At 34.5% G+C, this 22,050-nt stretch overlaps 1 protein-coding gene across 1 annotated transcript; it reads right to left on the minus strand.

The window, feature by feature from the left end:
* Positions 1–369: 369 nt before the first annotated feature.
* On the minus strand, positions 370–19,589 carry LOC141706951 (uncharacterized). The gene is made up of 27 exons (XM_074509860.1): positions 19,242–19,589; positions 18,500–18,659; positions 17,555–17,647; positions 16,935–17,037; positions 16,648–16,822; positions 13,928–14,102; positions 13,203–13,331; positions 12,492–13,076; positions 11,700–12,368; positions 9,033–9,101; positions 7,954–8,067; positions 7,642–7,881; positions 7,132–7,179; positions 6,823–6,969; positions 6,397–6,552; positions 6,229–6,291; positions 5,783–5,893; positions 5,595–5,678; positions 5,466–5,513; positions 4,620–4,694; positions 4,025–4,120; positions 3,052–3,132; positions 2,895–2,966; positions 1,891–1,935; positions 1,688–1,771; positions 1,469–1,572; positions 370–884 (listed from the first exon to the last, which is right to left on the minus strand). The coding sequence occupies exons 1-27, from the start codon at positions 19,436–19,438 to the stop codon at positions 767–769; spliced, it is 4,041 nt and encodes a 1,346-aa protein (XP_074365961.1). The 5' UTR covers positions 19,439–19,589; the 3' UTR covers positions 370–766.
* Positions 19,590–22,050: the final 2,461 nt, after the last annotated feature.

The raw sequence follows: 22,050 nt of genomic DNA on the forward strand, positions 1-22,050 counted from the left end.
TGTACTTCGGACTTTTGCCTATATTTTCACTATATATTTCACTATCAGATGGTCATCATCTCTCTGATGGTATCTTTCAAATGCGGACAGAATTAATCAAACACGAATTTAAAGAAATGCAGCCGGCTATGCCAATTGGCAAAATGACAACAGTTCATACCGGAGATTAGTCAAGAACCACAAAATTTAATAATCTTGTTATCAATTTGAATCATTTGTTAATCACACAAATAGAACTTGCAGCTATTTTCTGCGTTTACTTGTGTATATTTGTTAGTCTCGGTCATTTAAATTGGAGGTTCATCACTTTTAATGTAATCACTCTTGCATCTAGCATTCACCGAATTACTTGTATAGATATGCAAAAACTCATGCGAATGATCAATTCATTCACCCGTGTGATTTACATCCCTTCGCATTAATGGAAAGCTGTTATAATTATGATTTGGCAAAAAAACCTACCAACCTCACTTCTCTACTCTTGCGGATACATCTTAAAGTTAGTTTATTACTTCTTACCAAAACTAATTTTACAAATAGGATACATCTATGATACACTCTGCAAGCATGCAGCTAAAAAATTACGAAGGGATGACCAATAGCTTTTGACTTGATACTGTTCCACTCGGATGAAGCTGCAAGTCCAGTGATCAGCAGCAAAAATATCCCGCATAATTGCACTAACCCGCTCATGGAACCTTGGAATTAAACAGTCATCAATGGAGCTGCTGCTTAATTCTTGATTTGACAAATTTTTTCTACTTTATCATGTTGGCGTTGCACCATGAATTGAGGAGCTTTGTTCAGACGAATGCAAAGATGGTTGGCGGTGTGGTTGCTGCATGCTTCTTTCATTTGCAAGACCAAGTAATGCAACAGTTGCTCTGCATACAGTATACAATGAATTTTTACATTTCAGAAGATGATAACTGGAGTTCCAGCTACTGCGATAAGAAAGATTTTCCAAACATGATACTCCCTCCGTCCCACTAGGATGTTTACGTTCACTATTTGCACACATTTCGAGGCTTCTATAAAGTATAGTGTCATAATGTTTTTTTAAAATTTTTTTCTTTTGAATAAAAGTTTAAACATAAGATTAAAGATATCCTGATACTGTGATTTAATTGTATCAGTAACCGAATCATCATATATTGTGACAAAAATGAAAGACTCGCAGTGACCGTATCACTTTGACACTATGCATATTTGGACTGAAATTTTAAGCAGTCACATACTATTACTCTGAATTCAAAAAATGTGTATTTGTTTGACATTATTAAGAATATACCTTGGGCTATAAATGACAAATGTTTTTGACGCATAATTGGATATATTCCCATTTACTCCCGTACAATGCATATTATAAATGAGGGTGTTCTTTCGCATATATTAGTGCATTAATCCAACTTAAAATATTAAAAGTTCCTGACTAAATTAATTATTGATAGTCTGAACAAGCTTATACCTAGGTAGTGAAGTTTTAACGCTTGGTTGGCTTGCATAAGCAGCAAGAGGAGCTCTCAGGCTGGCAAATTTTTTAAGAGCGCCTTCAAGTTGCGGTGGTGGCAACTGCAGAAGAAAACATTAAAAAAAATCATAAAACATAACATCCATGTATGCCAGCATGTGCATGCGGGTGTACTCGCATTGACCAGCATAATGAAGTGGAAAGATTAGTATATACCTGTAACAGAACATAGAACGAATGCGGTTGTGTCTGAGAAACACATTTCAGAAACCCAGCCCATAATTTAGGCATTCTCCAGACCTGTATCCAACAGTAAAAGGATGAGACAATTTCTTACATATTAGCACGCAATAAAAACTCGCACATGCAACAAACATGTTGAAAATTAAAATGCCATATCTCAGTTTCAGTTAGCATACCTGTTTGCTTACAAGTTTCAAAAGTATTTCCATGACAAAATCAACCTGAAACGGTAAAGGAAAAAAACAATTTTGTCACTATTATCATTTAGTTGAAATCTGGTAGTAACGACTAAAAACTTAAAAAAATAATATCAACAAAAGATTCGGTCCGGAACCTTTTGCAAATTGACACCCACCATGAAACCTGTTATGTGTTGTTTAACTTGGAAAGACAGATACAAAAAAGATTGTTGGACTATTTTTTTACTTTTCTATCCTTTCCTCTTCTCCCATATTCAAACGCCAAAAGGCACCCCAACAAAAATGGAATATCTACACACAGTTGCATTTATATATAAACCGCAGCTAATGGGTGAAATTATCCATGTACTACATTTTATTAGATGTGTCATAATGATAAAACATTAGAACGACTACTAAAATTTACTTTAGGTAGAAAAAAGAGGGGAAAATTTTCTTAATCCCTGAATTAGTTGTTCCAAAATCCTCATGACGAATAAAAGAAAAGATCATTCACGTGGATAAAAAATTATAGATATTAGAAGAAGACAAGTATTCTGGAAAAAATAAAAGAATAGAAGAGATGGTGACAATGTATTCCATCACCATGTTGACAATGCGAATTAAAATAATCATAACTAATGGCTTCGTTTAGAAACCTAACCCTAATTATTTACTTCACACAAATCAGAAAGAAGCTATGCAACTCTCTTTCATGGGTCTGAAACCCTTATATTTTGATGTGGCATGATAAGTGTAAGCACATTTAATAAGATAAAACAGCACTCCTATAATCTGTGATTCAAGTCTTCACAGTACAAGTATATACTAAACAAAGGCCTCATTTGCGAGGTTAACAATAACAGCTTTCCCGTTGCCATTTAGCTACAGTTAACCCACATAAGTGTGATGGAGTAGATTTTCAACACATATAATAAGTTGGAAACTAATATGATAGGCAACTTACTGCAGATATGTAAATACGGAGCTATGCGACTTACCAAAGTGGGAAAAGCATCAATAGCTTGGATTACTGTCCTCATAAAAAGCATAGGCAGAGGAGTTTGATCCACCTGACATAAAGGAAAGAAGTCAGTAACGCAACATTTAACCCATTGAACTTTTGAGGCTCAATAAGCATACAGAGAACGCTTATACCATTTGGTTCAAAGCCTTTGCCAGGACCTGCTGCGTAAAAACTGTTCGTTGCTCAAAACAAGCTGAGCATGCATCTGTTATCTGATAGACATCATGGTAAAAAAAAATGCAATTAATATATCAACAAAAAGATTTACTCAATGACCGACTGAAAGTAATCGAGCAGGATGACACTTATATTGGCACACATTACGGGTGAGAATCTAATGTATTGGTAAAAAATTTAAATGCATGTGGATAATTAGAACTACTTGGCTAGTACTTTTAAAACCAAATCTCAAGTTCGAATAACAATGCACGGCCATCTAATAGCCCGAATATAACAGCTAGAATGATCTATGGTCTACCCACTCAGGCTCACTTAAGAAGTCATGAAAACTGCTCTCCAGACCTCTTAGAAATTGTGGAATTATAATTTGTGAACCAGCCCCACACCCTGTCGGATGATGATGGCAGGAACTGAGCTTTCTAGAGTTGAATGTGATATATGTGGAAATCCCGGAATTTTTTGGAATTTCCACACGCGTGCACACACATATATAAGAGACTAAAAAACACTATCCAAATGCAACAACTTGAGTAGAAGGAACAGCCACACATTTAGCCAAAAGTTCGTACTACTTTGAATTAAAACAACCATCAGACTAACAGAAATATAAAAATTTAAATACAATATTAGACTCTTAACATAAGGTAGAGTTTCATCGAGGAATAATTATGTCTTTGTGCAGATGCAACTGATTTTCATTTCTTAAAGAACTTGAACTGACATTTTGAATTACTACCTGTGAGTAGTGAAATCTAACACTCTGAAGTACTCGACATGCTTGCAGAATGATCTAGATGTCAATTTAGAAATTATGCTAGCAGTGAATTCAGATATGGAATCAATATAAGAACAAACATCGGTTGGTTTAATGCAAATATATTACAAGTTACAACTATAAGAAGGAACTGAAAAAAGGTACTATACCTTTTTCAGAACAAGGCCATCTCTCTCAGGATTAATGTCATGAATTGCAACCAACACCTCTGCTGGTGTCAGTGCAGGGCCGGTCTGAGCTGTGCCCTGGAATGAAGCATCAAAATAACTGTCAAACTCGAGAAAAAATCAGAAGTATCTTGGTTAATACTACAAAATACAAATAACTCCCTGCTACTTCAGATAAGTATCAAGAACATATTTAATGGACTGGACAAGGATTGAAGGACATGTGGTTGCAGAACATCAATTGAAGTGAAGAAAAATAATTTGCAGAGGAACTGCAACAGTTATATTTTTCAGTCAAAGTAAAACAACTTACAACTCAATCAAATCCAGCTACAAAAATCATCAATCAGCAATAATGGCAGAAATAGAACTCTACATAAATCACTATCTAAGATGGCAAGTACCTTGCTCTTCCACTAACAAAACTAAGGTAGGATTCCAAATTTGTAAAACAGTAGAATTCTATATACCACATAAACAGAGAAAGCACAGCTTGACCATCTATCAATACTGTTACAACTACTTCAGTAAAACAGAGATGTACGATGTTTATAAATAACCTTTTGTTCTTTCTTACCTGTAGTATGTTAGCAAGTGCTGTCTGAAATTTATCCAGTGGGAGATCGACCAGACGAGGAAATATTGGTAAAACCTGATGTAATGATGTAAAAGTTAGAAGAAAAAAATACATAACAAGGTCACAAGTGAAAGTTCTAATTACATTGCAAGTTTTCTTAAAATAGAGCACTTAGTATTTGAAACCATGGAACAAAAAAATTTAGGCCTCTAGTATAGCACATAGCATCTTTTCACGATGCTGGTTCAGAACGTGCATAATATGAACCCTAAACAAGCTACCAATTTGTCATCTAGTATTTACTTTTACAAGTTGGTTGCATCCAAGGTTTGCCACAAAAAATACAAGGCATTAAGTCCTTCACCAAAAATGGTCACCTAATTTATATTGCAAAAGCACAAGACTCTAACTGAAACTTTTATTGATTCACATATAAGCAGATAAAAAGTTGTAATTCATATTTGGCTCATTATATGAAAATAAAATTGATATATATAAGGATGATAATCAAAAGGTAAATTATCTTAATTTGTAAGGGGAACGTGAGACAATCTGTAGCATACAAAATGACAGGGAACTTGAATACACTTAGCTTCCGTTGCCTTACTATTGTCCTTATTCCACTCATATTTTGTGCTTAATTATTTGAGACCGAAGCATCAACAATGTCATTTATCATTTGTATTAACCAACCACGAACTAGAAAGCAATTCTAATCTTTTTTATTTCTATTTTCAAAGCATGTATATTGGCTTCTCTTCTTTCTAAATAATACTGAAGTTAGTGTGTTTACTAAAGATTTAAATATCTTTCCAGAAAAACAAAGGGGAGAATGAGTAAAAAAACCTCATTTTTGGCAAAGGAAGGCAACAGTGGAATAAGAATTGCGGCATCCTGCAATATATAATTGTAATTTGAGATCAAAGCACACAAGATCACCAGTCATGTACATCAGATAAAATTTGTATGGAATACCTTAAGTTTAGTTTCATACAAACGTCTAACAGTTGCAACCAAATCAGCCGATGGTACTGTGCCTTCTGACAATACATTCAACACCTTGAAGATATAATGAGCATCAGTGCATGCAACTAAAACACTGTGATGAAACTTGAAAGACTTTTTAGTAGTCACAGTTAACATCTTTTTTATAGAATATGCACCTGGGTCAGAAGATTTTCACTCCCTTGAGGGGGATTAGATATGATATGGAGCAATTCAGAATATGATGAACCCAGGGCCCTTACAAAAATAGGAATATGACGATGAACAGCCTGCATTATCACGAGAGACCAAAGACATTCTAAAAGATTCAGTAAAAGTGAATATGAGACCATCTGGAACTTGCTAATCTAGAATTCAATTATAATTCATTACATGAGCTTGATCCACGAAATATGTGTCATGTGCATTTACCAAGCAACAGATACTTTGGGAAATCTATCCGAAAAAGATAAGGGTTTCTGACCACCACCAATACTTAAATTTCATTATTTTTATGGATTTACTTTTTCTGAAGATGGACTACAATAATGCAGTGACATAGGTCATATGAAAACATTATAACTTTAAATCACATAAAATAACGGAGAATGATCCGACCAACAACCTGCTTAACAGCTTTTGGAGCACGCGAATAGTTATCAAATACGACTTGTAGAAGAGCAGGCTTCTGTAAGATAAGAAAGCAAGGATGTTTCAGTGAACACGAGAAAGTTAAATCAAGTCAGAGAGACTTTCGTGAGGTATTATGTTATCAGCATTCAGCAATACCTACCTTTGTACATAAAGCAAAAAATAGAGAAATGTGTTGCTGAGCTTGAGAAAATGACACTAATGTATCACTTTGCAAATCCTCCTTTGCAGATTCATTTTCAGCAGTTCCTGGCTCCGATAGTTGAGAACCACTTGTTGAAGTTTCATGGCTTCCAAGCTGAAATGATGTTTGAAAATTTTATAAAATAATAGTCACTGTATCATTTGGACTAAGACCCATAAACCAGAACATAATTTTACAAACTATAGTTGTCCAAATAGGAATTTCAACACAATCACATTACGACCCATGGAAAAATATACTATGGACTATCAGATTTTATGTAAGGTAAACGTAATAATATTTAATTACATTAAATGACCAAACAATCCAAAACAAGTGGATCTGGAAAACAAATAGCCAGATATATAGAAGTATGGCACACACCTCTCTTTCTGTCCTCTGCACAGTGTCTCCTGACTGTGAAAGCATGTTATCTGACGTATTTCTATCCATGGTTGATAACAACATATTTGTTGCGAATTTCTCAATATCTTCTGAAATGTAATTGATCACATACAGTTTGTTTGTCACCTGCCCAACAGAGAGAAAAAATGTTTTAAACACACATGATGCCTGAAACAAGGTAAATGATTGAAATTCAACTAGCTAGACAATAAATTAGCTTTACGCAGCCTCCCGCTCTCAACCCTCAAAGCAATGCATTAATTCTTATAGATTATAAATGTTCGTTACCAGTCTAATAGCTTTGGCACGAATATCATCTTGTGAATGAACTGCACACTGCCATTGGAAAATGCACCAATTAGAATTTACGAAAAAGGAATAGAACATACACATCTTCAAAGGTATAATCACGTGGACTTCCATTAGACAGATATATATATATATTACTATATAACTCAAGTTGGACCTAAATATCGGTGAAACTATGACTCATAAGTCGTATCAAATATATAATCAACTAGCTGTGTCACTGATAATGAAGGTAAATGAGTTTGTATATGAACTTGAATTATATATCAACTAGCCATAGTATATATTACACAACAAAAGCACAAAACTTGACTTGGTGGATCATATGCCAAGTGGGTAATGGATGATATTCAATATTAACAGGCCGTAAATGGGTTTTCAATGTTCATTACTACTGTGTTTCTACTAAACAAGAAAACTAATTAAAAGTGATTTCTTGATAACATCTACTATACTTTTTTGGGTCATAAACTCTAAATGACAATATACCTTGAGAGCTATATCCAAGCAGGATTGCCGATTGGCTGGACGCCCCACAATCAGGCCCCATACTGCACCAAGACCCTGCGTGACGCGATCGCCGTCACGAACATCTTTTCTCAATCCGTGATCAGAACAGCAGACATCATTCAGAAGTTTCAATGCAGTATCAGGCAAATAAGGAACTTCGCCAAGAAGTCGACTAAAAGACTTATCACTTGTTGGTAATGTGTCAAGCAAAGATCTAGCCTAAAACACAAAAGACATGTGAGCATAATTCTCTTTTGAGGAAATCATTACTAGAAGAGGGAAGTTACATACCACTCCTAGGAGAAACTTTTCATAAGCAACAGATGCAAAAGAAGAGTGTTCAGCAGAATCTGATAGCATTAAAGTATTCAAATGGTACAAAACATGCATCACAAGCTCATGTCCCTGCCAAATAACTCCAGTTAGATCAGCCTAACGAGTAACTTTAGGGAAGTGCTCAAGTAAACAAGCAATATAAAAACTTCACTCTGATGCTAAGAAATAAGCAACCCAAAAATTACAAAACATTAATCGTATAATGTTCATCTGCCTAGAATCACAAGTTTATGGTATGGTTATGATTGTCAAGGAACAAGAATGAGGGTGCATAAACAGAAAGCACCATAATTAATATTGATATTTACAATTAGCTAAAAAAAGGATAGAAATGTTACATCATGCTTTTCAGGAAGAGATTAATAACAGCGGTAAAAAATTAAAAACAAAGAATATATAAAATAACTGCATAAATGGCATCTATTAAAGTGCTCTAGGGACTTGTGAAAGTAGACAGATACCTAAGAAAACATTATGAACATCCAACCCAACCACCCTCCCCGAAAAGGAAGAAGAAAGAAACACAGCAGCAGTAACATAGGTACGACAAGAAACAACACATCTTATTTTCTACCGCAGATATCTTCTGATACGGATTGTTGACTTAACACTAAGACCATGCACCAAAGATGTACAGACCTTCTCAATGTGTACAGCACTAGAACCAAACAGATGCTGTATTCCCGCAACTTAGTTTCGAATAACAACTCAAAAAAAATTGACCAACAAGCATGAATTTGAACATATACGGAATAACTAATATCAAATAAGGACTACCTGTAACCACGTCTACTGCAATCAACACAAATAACGGAGAGGGAGGAAGTAATTTAACCAGCATGTAAAATGAGTATCGAGGTAGGAATCCATAGAAGTAAAGAATACAATAGAACTAATTTGTCAAACTTCATACTTGCCTCAGTTCGATATATTATGGACAAAATCAACCGAAAACAACATGTAATTGATACTCTTCATAACTCTTCAATGTTAAATTTGATCTATGGTAAGGTGATTCAAGATATAACACTTACCTTCTGATGTTGGTAGTCTGACACAATGTGCTTTAGCAACATCATAACCACGTCCTCATCCGCATCAATCTACAAAAACAGTAGGAAAACATGTCAATTTTCCTTGTACAGAGTATATTAAACCCAGTAAATTCAAGAAATTATACGAGGCTCAGAAGGTGTAAAAGTCATATACTCATATATAATGACAAATTATATATCAACAAATTCATACAGGATGCCCGGCTCAAAAATTCAACAGAGAAAAAAATCAAGTGGAAAATACACTACCAACAATTTTTTAGAAGTCCGGAAATCATTCAAGTTCAATTGTGCAGGTGGAAATAAGCAGATATCTTACACATGATGAGTACTATAGGCAAATACTATTTCCAACTTGGCATATTATGAAGGTAGGTAAAAAAGTCGATCTTTGCATGAAACACGGAGCAAGTGTAAAAAAGAACAAAAAGTGCATTAGGCAACAGGCTTAAATGGAATACCACGTACTTCAAAAGCAATGAAAATCAGATTGGACATAAATAAGTTAAGACACAGGAACTTTAGCTCTGATGAATTTTTCTTCTGTGTTAGTGGCTGAAGTGATAGCGCCCAAGTAAACTAGAATATCAAAAGAAACTACACTAATCATCTATTCTAACAACCAAAGAAATCTTCGTAAACAGAAGATACAAAAACTGGTTTAAGAAAAAATTTAACGAAAGAGTGTAATTGTATTAGCAAAGACTTCAAAACCTGGTTGCAGTAATTGTTTTACACAGTAGCCAAATTTTAGTTATCATTGACCTTACAGTGCATATTAGGACTCCCAAACGTAATTGTAGTATTACCATTATCAAGAATTCCAACTCCAAAACAAAAAAAAAAACTTCCTTTACCAAATCCAGAGTCAAGTTTCTAATATACCTAAATAATTAATTACTAATCATTCTGAATAAGCTTTTTTTATTACAAGTAGATTCCAACAGAATTGCTAACAATTTGCACCTACATCAAGCCACAGGCCAGACTCAGTATACCGATGATAACAGGTCAAGTACCCTGGAAAATAAATAGGGTACACAATATATACACACACACACACACACATTTGCCTAGTAATACTGGATACTGCAAGTGGGAATTACATAGGACTTGCACGCAGGAGTTGAGTAAAACCTGCATTTATATAATATAATATTAGTATATATGCACGAATAAATGTGTTTAATTCCGTTCCATAATATAATGAAAAAATATATAGTTCACATTGTATTACTCCACTTCACAAGTTGATGTTTAAAATGTAGATTTCCTCCACTGTTAAATTTGCTCATACAGGTTTCTATGATAGTGGCTAAAGGTTCGTAAATCCTGTTCCTAATTGCGTATAGCTAATAACTAATTGCTCTCTCAAACTCTTGGAGACTAATTTAGACCTACAGCTTTGGGTATTACTACAGTGTAAGACAAATTAAACAAACAAAACAATATCTATCCTAAAATAATCACTGCTGACAAGAATGATGAGTAAATGAATGTACTACTGGAGAAGGTAACGCAGGCACTAAAATAGATCAGATCATTGCAGAAAAAGTAAAAGTAACGAATAGTTTTCTGTTGTCAAGATAATCTACTTCAGAAGAATAGATGAAAAATGCAAGTGCTGAAACATTTCTTTTACTTAAGAACACTATACTGTACTGCAAGTAAAAAATGTTATGAAATCTACACAAATACAACATACAACTCCATGTTTCTGACCATTACTGCACTGACTTTAACCCTAGACTTCCTAAAACCAACAATGATAGGCAATAGTTCTCATATGTCGCATAAATCACTGCTTAGTCAGCAGGTTTTCCTTCGAAACCAAAATGGTTTAATAGATCTACCTCAGAAAACCAATAAATTACCTTGAAAAAAAAATGAGTATTAAAATGAAAAAAAACCCTTCTAAAAAAAACCCTATAGCAAGTATAAGCATTACTAATGCAATACTGTTGTAACCTGAACCCAAACATCCTTGCTTATAAGCATATAACACATAAAACGACACTTCAGCATACCATAATAATAACCTAATTGTACAGTGGAAGGAAAAAACCTTTAAGTTAGTCATTTTAATCTCGTACAAGACCAACTCATTTGGATGAAAATAGACTCCAACGTTCGAAAGATGTTTCTCTTGCAAGGTCAAACTGTTGACTTATTAAATATCCAAGATACACGAACTTTGTGGAGTAATGTACAAAAATATGTTTTTTTCAAAACATATAGATGAATGTATAGATTGGCATCTTTATCTCGTATATATGTTTCCAATAGCATAAGTAGAGATGGGAAACTCAGATTTTAATAACAGTCATTCAAGATTTCGGTAATTAAATCAACATCAGTGGATCAGGGACTACTATTAGAAATATAAGAGCGAGAAGAAATGCTTCACTGTTAAAACAAGTACTTCAAAATTATGATGGTGCTGTTTGTTGCATCATAGACGTGTATACTATAGTCATCATTTTATGTACATTTGCTACTGGGAAGATAATCCACATCTCATAGGGCATTAAAAGAATAAGTGCCACATGGTTTAAATAAAACATCCTATAATCCCCTCACAAGGGAAGAAAAAAGATATCTAAGCTCAACAAAGAGTTAACGAATCAAAAGAAGAGTCGGCCCCACCTGAGCAACCAATCGAGCAACTAGAGACATCCATGTCTGATTGTAGTCTGTTCCATTCAAATGTTTGTACGATTCAATGATAGACTCAAATGCCAGTTTCTTAATATTTCTTTTCTGTTCTTCTGCCAACTCAACATATGATGGAAGCAAGGGCAAGTCAGGATATACTTCTTCCAAGACGGGCGTGTTTGAAACAGATGGTGACAGTTCATCAGCTTCATCGAGAAAAGAATAAGGATCATCTGTGATTATCATCTCCGAATTTTCTACTGCCATAGAGTGCCGCTTAACATCATTAATAGGAGAAGGTGGATTCTCTGAAGAAACATTGTCCCTAACATCATGGACAGCTTCTTTGGCTTCTTCAACTTCCATAGCTTCCTCTTTGGGAGCTCTATCATCGGCTAAAGAAACAGTAGATGCTTTTGTCCTGAAAATGTCAGTCTCAGCCCTGAATAGATCAGTCTCGATTTCAGGTACAAAAGGTGCTGAATGTTTTTTAGTACTTATTAATACGGAATGCGTATCTGGCTTGTTAAGAGATCTAGAAGCCTCATGCTCCAGTTCTGTAAACCCACCAGTAGTTATACTTGTATTATTATCAAGAAGAGGAGTTGATGAAACACCCATCGGTACTGCCGCACGCCTTGGATCAAGACGACGAGGGTCCTAGATTAGTGAAACCATTATTAAAATAATCAGAAGCAATTACTAACTACAAACTCATTTCCATGAATAAAATTGTGGTTATAGGACACTGAAAAAACTAGATAACACATCTGCTAAACTTACCCTCCGTGGATCACGTTTTGATTCTGAGGCGGAATTAATTGGGGCAGATACCTCAGACAATGATGAGTTGTTTGTATTTGGTGAAGGAAAAAGCATGTGTGCCTGCTGAGTTTTCGGAACTGAAGTGTCAATCTGTGAAATTTGAAATGTACCACTCGAAGAACCATTTTGTCGAGTTGCTGACAAGCTACCTAGTCTGGTTAATGGGGGAGGACTTTTGGGCAAATGCTTCATATTTGTTATGACAATATCAGCCAGTATTTCAGGATGGATATTAGATATTAGAATTTTTAGTGATTCAGCACCTCTATCTCCTTCTGCAATTAAAGCACCAATCATGCCAATCATTTGTTCAACAGGGTTTAAATCACTATTCAATGAAGGAACGATAGGGGATCCTCCATTATTAACAGAGAGACTGTGCCCAGAATCACTTCTCTGTACTAGTGAGGGTGGAACAGTATTAACATCATAACGAGCCCTTTTGGTAGCTACATCAAAGTTGTTGACCTGAAATTCAGTGTTAGAGTGCCGTTTTCTTGTTACATCTCCGGAAGAAGGCAAATGATTTGTTGGTTGCTCATCCTGCAAAAATAAATTTAACCAAGGAGATGGCAGATCCGTTAATATATAATTATTTACAAATAATTAAACAAGGAACAAATTGCAGATCCAAAATATTATCAACCACTCAGCATATTGACAAATTACCTTCACCAACCGAGCATCGCGTGTAGCACGCTCATTATATTTTAACATTTTCTCCACTTGTCGCATGACCTGATCTGCCGCATCCCCAGCATTCATTGCCCGGAGTGCTTTAAGCAGCCTTTCTCTAGACTAATCACAAAAAGTAACATATCGTATCAGGTACGTGTTGTTGCGTTAAAAGGCCTGGAGTACCAGAACTCTAAACCATAGAAATCTTTCCGTTTTAAGACTAAATTTACCAAAGTTTACAATGCATAATTTCAAAAATAAATGCACATAAAGATTAAAATTTCCATCCACCATAGAACGCAGACTGCTTTCACAGAGATAGTATTATATGACGCGAACAGATATGAAAATTGGCTTTTTGTTTAAAAAAAAATAAAAATCGCCCTCCCTATTCAGGATAACATAAAACGCAATTTTACAGCATAACTTTAATTATTTAAAAAAAACATAATCATAAAATAGATGTAGTTCATAAAGAAAAGAACTAGGTTATGTAGATGTACATTGAATTATGCCTTTCTAATTTTCCTCGACAAGTCACAATTTGTTAGCAAAGCACTCTTAGTAACTACGATGTAGACTATCCTTTCTAAAATTATTCAATACGAAATTATAGTAATACTTGCATCATGGAAAGTATAAACAAAAGAAACCAATCAGGAAAAAAAGAAGAGAAGGCACTATTCTATGAGAATAAAGGCTAGCATATATATTACCTCTAAAAAGGCGGGATGGTTACACCTCAGAAATCCTAAAAAAGCGGTTCTCAAAGAATACTGAATACTAGGGGTATGGGCTCCTTTTGCTGTATCAAAATTTGGATCAAAATCAAGCAATGCAGAAAGGATTGATCTACCATGGAGTGGTCTTTTCCTTGCTATAGCTGCAAGACTAGGAAGATATGTCAAATTGTTAGACATTTTTTCAAGTCATATAAGTTGAAGTAAAATACAGACAGGACAAGTATAAATAACAGAGCTGCGCCTCAATAACTAAACATTTATACAAAATTGAAATTTATATATGATAAATGGAAAATATTTCCCAATCGAAAAATATAACACAATTAGACAAACGCACCTTTATATATAATTCAAATCATACTCCCAATGTATTAGCCTAACTAGGATGAGCATGTATTATATATATACAATAAAACCTAACTCTAATTACTCTGAAAAGAGTCTTAGACATGTAGATACTTAAATTGAAAACAAAATTTCAATACTGATCTTAAAAGATGTTTCTACATAAAAATCAAGGCAAATAGACAATCCAAACAAGTACAACTATGAAAACATATAACAAGATCAATTATTTGAATCCTTCCAAAAGCCACGCCACAGTTTTAAGTTGAATGATAGTGTTACGCTTTTTACATGAATCAAAAATCTATTGACAATCCACAGTAGACTAGACCAACAAACCCAACTTTATATAGTTGCTTGCGTTATTTTACTAAACTTATTTACAAAAGATAGTCACCGTTGTTGTAACAGAAGATGTCACCCTTGTCACTATCATCTAAGGTGATTCAACATGTATGTTGTTAGGAGAAAAGACTGTTGAGGTACAGCTTATCTTTCTCCAAATATCTTTTTAAGACAAAGGAACTCACATGTGTAAGGCACTCATCCCAAGCATAGGTGCACACAATGATATTAGATCACGCATAACTTGATGGTGTGTCTGAGAAAGATTTTGTCATCTTGAAGAATAAACTACATTCTACCGTATGATTATTGTCATTTCAGAAAATACACTGTCTGTGCTCTTTACGCTTTCCTAATTTAGCAACTACTGAGCCAAGCATCGAGTGCCTAATACTGAGCTAACATGGTGATTTTAGCAGTGTCAACTATATAACTTTCAAATATGTAATATAATAGCTTTAAATAGCATCCTAACTGAATAGAACTCTGATAGACGAATACAACATGTACATAGGGCTCATATACAGACGGAATAAAAAGATAATGCAGATTTAAAGTTGAAACAAGTAATCAAGGAGTAAGATTAAAATAATTATTTTTTGGGTTACATTTTCGTTTTTATCCATCCATCTTCTCTCCTCTATTTTCATCTTTTCATATTTATTTTTTCTCCTTGAGCCTTTGTACCATGTACTTTGTCAAATTCATGATGCTATTTTCGTTCATTTATTATATCTTATTTAGTGTTGCCAATATTATAATTGTTCTATTTCTTTCACTTAAACCAGCCTTATAATCCAAAATAAGATCACCATCCATAAGCACGCGTGTAGAATTATTACTTGAAGATTTTTAAATGTAAATATCATCGAGAATAATAATCCATACGACAACCCAGCACAGCAAATAATTTATACGAAAATTAATGAAAGAGAAGCAAAAATGAATAACTTGCGTCAACTTTATATAAGATTTATGTGCATCAGTATTCGATTACACAATTTAAATCGACTCTTACATGCTAGCTTTTTATGCATATATACAAACTGAGTTCTATATTTACTGGCCTGTCGCGAAAACTTCTAAAGTTATAAACAGTAATGTCCCGAAGTTAATCCGCATATCTTTAGCTTAACCACTTCTATCACCAGTCAGATGTTGGAACCATTAACTTTCATCAAATATATCTGTACCACCAAGCGCCCTTTGCCATTTACACTGCATCATGCAGTTGTACAGCTTACTGCAATAATACCACAAACAGCAGTTGAACGTGTACCTGAACGTGTACCATGACTGGTCCAAGACATTATCAACTACTTACCACTAACATACTTATAGATGACTAAAAAAAGATTTTTTTTCTGTTCTGGAAACCTGGAAACAAAACCAGTTGATTATCCATCAAAGGTGGTAGGCAGAACCTACATATAATACTATACGTAATACATACAGGCACAACGGATGCAAAAAATAATCCAATCACATGATGTCAATCGCACCTATTTAAACTTGCACCAACAAGAATCAGTTACATAGAAATATTGCAGGCAATAAGGCGTGAAACTGAAATCAAGCAAAGTGCTCAAACAATTATAAGAATCAGAAACTGAAGCTAAGATTTAGAAGTACTGATACGGGAAGACACCCCCATGACCAACTTTAAACTTACACCTAGCATGAAAATAAAAGTATTTAAATATCAACTGTCTAAATTATCACACGACCAACTGCTCCCCCTCCCTACTGCAATCACATAAGGAAAATATACAAATTATACACATGTACTTTCAAAATCAACAACAGTCCGGGACTATCAAGAGACCTAAATTCTGATTTAAAAAGCACAACAAAGAACATAATAATCTAACCACTTACCTCGACAAACCTCCAAAACCAAAACCTGTAATACTGATATGCTACTCTCACAACGACACATAAACATATATATTCAGGTATGTTGGAAATATTAGGGAGATAAACAAAATAAATGTAGAACTCACCAATTAACAATAGCAATTGTCATGGAACCTGGACGGCCACCACCAGCAGATCTCAAAAGGTCCATCATAACACCAATATATCTATTAGATTCTGACATTAAGGCGGCAACGTCTATAGCAGGCTGACCCCCGAACAGCCACGAAACATTAAAAGGTCTGCCCTTTTGTAGGACAGCTACAGCCAAAATAAAACTAATAAGTATTTAAATTCGGACATCGCTAACTGGAAAAGAAGACAAAAAACAGAAATCAATTCCGAAAAATCCCTACAGATCAGAGATAAATACCTTCAAGATTACATTTTCCAGGATCATCTGTGTCAGAAGTAAAATAAAGGACGTATGTTTCTAAAAATTTAATTGCCAGCAGCTTCTTTGCAATAGGACCAGCCTACATTTTAAAAACTACAGTTAGTTATACAATCCAGAAACCAAGAGCTATAGGGATTACATGTTTGGTACACCAGATATTAAATTGCAAGGCCGTACAATATCCAATATAATCCATGTGTAACTGAAACCAAGAAATATATTCTACAGATAATGAGGAAATACTGTAATGAGAATTTCAGGTGTACCTCTGCAACTGATTTAAAATTTAAAATGACTACAAGGTAAGTATAATGTTTTTATATATAGGTTTTCAATTACAACAATTTTCAATGCACACAATTAAACATTCCTGAAGTGTTTATATAAATATTCTATAAACAAAACAAGGTGATGTAAGTGCCCAATGTTAAATCATTTTCTGCATAGTTTACATACTCAAAGCATAAAGCTACACTTAGCTACTGCTAGTATGTACAATAAACAATAATAGAAACCCATTTAATCATGTTAAATAGCATAATTACATAACAAAACATATTAAAATAAAAATTCATGTACATTGATGTGTAGCTTACCTCCAGCAGAACACCAAACACAGCATCCCTGAATTTAATCATCCACAACCAGAGCTCTTCAAGCCACCTCTCAACTATACCACGCCGGTACAACTATATATTTTTTAAATAAATTTAAAATTAACAAACATTTATTAAGTAGCAGTGAGAACATCATTAAAACTAAAGTAGGGGTAAATTAAAAAATAGATGCGGCTGTAAAGGAACCGGCATGAGTGAAGTACAATTGAGAGTCTCGATATCCATAAACAATAGATAAAACAGGCCAGAGTACGTAAATAAGATAATAGCAAAAAACAGTAACCAAGGTATACTTTAAAATTAGGTTCCCAAATTGTCTTCGAAGAGGAATGGGAATCAAGAGAGAAACAAAAGCTTTTTTTCCCATTATCATGTTCCAAGTTTTCTATTTCGAGAGAGAAATGAAAAAAGCATCAAATATTACTGGATTCCTTAATTTACTCACTTTCATTTCTCCATTAAAAAATGTGCAAATACTTCCTTTCCTTTAGTATTATTTATTTTATTTCTTAGAAAAATTAAACAAGCGATGGATGTAATGTATATGTAACATAAAATTATGTAACCCTGTGACAGCAAGATACCGGTCGAAGTTGACAAGAGATCCCCTTGTATTCCTAAAACATAATGTAAAATCCAATTCAGAAATAACATCTTTGATTTTTTTTTTCCCCTTAACTTTAGGATTGCCTGATATTTTTCTATAAGAAAAGCACAACAACACACATTATATGTATTCTACAAAATAAAGATACTTCATAGCAGAGATGAAAAGCAAACATGCGACAGATCTTAGATTAGATCGTCTGCATGCAAATCCATATAAGAAAAATTCAGAACTGCTCCAAACTCGAAACAAAGAAGGTTATGGTGATACCTTTAGACAGACATATAGAATTCTTGCAAAAAAGATAGGATAATTACCTGCAATGATAACTCATATAACACACTGCCAAATATATTTGCACCAGCAGTGATAGATTTTGTTGCCACGGTGGAGTCATTATCTCCCAATGCTGTCAATAATGTTGGCATAAGTATAGAAAAATGTTCCTTAGCTTTCAATCCAATCTCTTCAGTAATCCTACCAACCCATAAGACAACAATAAATATAATTAAAGCTTGTAATCGAAATTTCGATTAAAAAGAGTGAATTATACTTGCAACAATCATATTAATCTCCTAGCCGGGAACAAAAATATCTTAACACGTCCACCAAAATGCAGCATAACAATCTACACAAAAACACTCACATCTGCCTATGTATAGTACGAGTTCGTAGAAACCTAACTATTTACCCTAAATTCCTAATTCATAATTCAATCAACTAAAATGCCTCCGAAACGTAATTAACCAAAGCAAGAAATATAAATTACATACACCACAATTAAACCGATAAATAGCGCAATTACTAACAAATCATATATTAATACATCAAATTTTCACTATATATACATGCACACACAATAATCAAGTACAATTAGCAAATGCCTCCGAAACGTAATTAACCGAGACAGAAATATACATTACCTACACCACAATTAAACCGACAAATAGCACAATTACTAACAAATCAAATATTAGCATATCGAGTTTTCACTATATACACAAAAGCGCACAATAATCAAAATAATCGACGAAAAAAGACCCGAAAATCGACACATACTCGATAACCGCTTTACGAACGAGAGATTCAGGAGAGGAGAAAAGTTCAACGAGAAAAGGAAACAAGTCAGCAGCTAAACCGGGTTCAATTGAGACCAAAATAACTTTAGCTTGTTTTAACGACGAGAGCTTCACTGCTAAATCTCCGTGGTTGTTCGCAGCGGCGAGGAGCGAGAGAGCTTGCTCTCGAGCCGCCATGTCGAGAGCAATTGGGGTTAATTGAATTGAAGGTTTGAAAATTTCTAGGGTTTTGAAAAGAGGGGTTTTAAATTAGGGATTATTTTGGGGGTGAATATAGAGATGATGTTTTTGTTTTGATTTTGAAGATGGTGTTTGTCAAGGGGAGATTGTGGTGGCTTATATATATTAGCTAGAGGTTAGTACTCGAGGGTTAGGCACGGGTCGGGTGCGATTCGATTACGAGGAAATAATTATTTTGATTTGAGGTTAAGGCAATACGTACGAGATCTTGATTTTTGACAATTTAATTTGAAAAATTATGTATTTTTTATATTTTTAACAAAAATTATCATGAAAATATTTAAAAGCATTTAGTAAATTTAAACTTCTAGGGCGTGTTTGATTTGGGGGTTGAGGGGTAGGGTGTGCTCGGTTGGGGTAGGTTTAGGGCTGAGCATTCGGTCGGTTCGGTCCAAAACCGGACCGAACCGAATAGACCGAAAAACCGAATTATCATATTTTCTTGAACCGAATCGGACCGAAATTTTATTATGGACCGGACCGAACCGAAATAATTCGGTTCCGTCCGGTTTTGGACCGAATGGACCGAATTTTTTGAAAAAAATAAAACTATATTAAAATTTTAAATCAAAAATTATAAAATCTAAAATATAATTAAAGTAAGATGATATGTAGAGTTCTAACAGTGTATAAATACAATTATAAATTAAAATTTATGATTAAAATTTTTAAGATATATGTTAAAGATATAATATAAAATTATGATATTTATGATTTGGACTATTCGGTCTATTCGGTCCGGACCGAAATATTTTTTACAAGAACCGGACCGAACCGAATTTTATTTCGGTCTATTCGGTCTGGACCGAATAGACCGAATTTTCTGAAAAATCAGGACCGAACCGAACCGAATTAGCACGGTTCGGTTCGGTTTTTCGGTTTCGGTTCGGTTTTGCTCAGCCCTAGGTAGGTTTTAGAAAATTACTTTTGAGAAAATATATTTTTAGCAGGGTTGGGCTGGGGTTCATTGAAGGGTTGGAGAGTTCATAGTTTAAAACAAAAAAAAAACTGCATTTTCAACACCCCAAATCGTGGTGTTGGCTTCCGCCTAATTTTTCACCATTTCACTCGGTCATTCTCGGTGCTTTTACTCCCTCATCTCGCTCTTCGACACGTCTCAAGGTACTCGTTCTCTTTGTTTATCTCTCTCGCCTTCTCTTACGGTCTTTCTCTTTGCCAATCTATCTGTTTATCTCTCTTCCAATCTTTGTCGTTTTCATAGACTGTTGAGCATTTTCCCTTTTAGATATAGAACCAACTTTTGATTCTATGAGATCAATTCTCAATTTGTGGCAACTCTTCATCACTTTCATATTGCAGGGAATGCAATCAAACTTGTCACAGAATGAATAGGGATCATTAGCCTTAGCTTCATTGTACTTGCAGACTCCTTCAGGTGGATTGCTAACAATCTTTTTACAAAGATGAGTTAGGTGATTCATTGATTCACAACTCTCACACCTCTTTCTAGGAGCATTTGCAACATAAGCAAAATTATTGCTTTTATTTATCCTAATCTTTTTATTTCTATTCTTCTTCTTTTTTGACCTGTTCAGCTTTAATCTCCTTCAGAGACTCCTTAGTTTCTTGATTGGCTTTTGGTGTTTCAACAGAGATGGAAGACTGAGTTGTCTCATCATTTTTCTTTTCCTTGTCCTCATCAGCTATCTCCTGTTTGATGATCAACTCTTCTTCACTGAAGTTCACTTCACATGCCTTGAACAAAGGTGATTCAACTTTCTTCAGGATAATTGGAACATCCTCAGTTTCAGTTGATTTTCCTTTGTCACTGACAGACTTCTTTTTGTTGTTCAAACCCTCATAATCAAGACCAATGGCGATGTTTGCACATGGCTTGTTCTTTTCATGATATTGGCCAATCAAATCAGAGGCATTTTTGAAGGATTTCAGCTTCACTTCATTCTTCTCCAGCTTTTCTCTCAATACTGCTTCAATTTCACTTGCACACTTTAATTTGTTCTTTAAGTATGCATTTTCTTGCTTAGAAGTATCAAGCTCAACCAGCAACAATTCAGTCTCTTGTTTTTCACTTTCAAGTTTTTCATTGATCTTTTTCAATCTGCTAACTTCCTCATTTGCAGCAACCATGCTTGTATGAATGTGGAACATTTATGTGCTCATCTTTTCAACAGTTTCCTTATATTGACTCATATTTAAATCAATTGTGGTAAGAGTTGGTACCTGTGATTTAGATGATGAAGAGTCCCCTTGCTCCAAGGCCATGAGTGCATAGTTTCCAACTTCTTCATCTTCATCATTATCTGAATCATCCCAGTTTTTACCCTCAGCAATATAAGCTTTCCCTTGTTGCTTCTTTAGAAAAGTATCATACTTTGCTTCCAATTCAAGATAGGCTTTGTCTTTCTTTGCCTTCTTGGGTTTCCTACATTCTGTTGCAAAATGGCCCAGCTCATCACAATTAAAGCACCTTATGTTTGATCTATCAATAAATCCAGTTCTGTAGCCATTTTTGCTATCAGGAGTGTACTTCCCTTTTCCTTTCCAGTTGTTGTCTTTGTTGAAGGACT

Source organism: Apium graveolens, chromosome 2 (genome assembly GCF_009905375.1).
Source record: "Apium graveolens cultivar Ventura chromosome 2, ASM990537v1, whole genome shotgun sequence".
Classification (NCBI taxonomy): domain Eukaryota; kingdom Viridiplantae; phylum Streptophyta; class Magnoliopsida; order Apiales; family Apiaceae; genus Apium; species Apium graveolens.

What these genes read in the sequence shown, in the direction of transcription:
- LOC141706951 (XM_074509860.1), bottom strand. Translation starts at nt 19,438, where the DNA reads ATGGCGGCTCGAGAGCAAGCTCTCTCGCTCCTCGCCGCTGCGAACAAC. An exon ending in CGTTCTATGTTCTGTTACAG is followed by an intron (nt 1,573 to 1,687) that starts GTATATACTAAT and finishes TTTCTTCTGCAG; the next exon opens with TTGCCACCACCGCAACTTGA. An exon ending in GTTAAAACTTCACTACCTAG is followed by an intron (nt 885 to 1,468) that starts GTATAAGCTTGT and finishes TACTGTATGCAG; the next exon opens with AGCAACTGTTGCATTACTTG.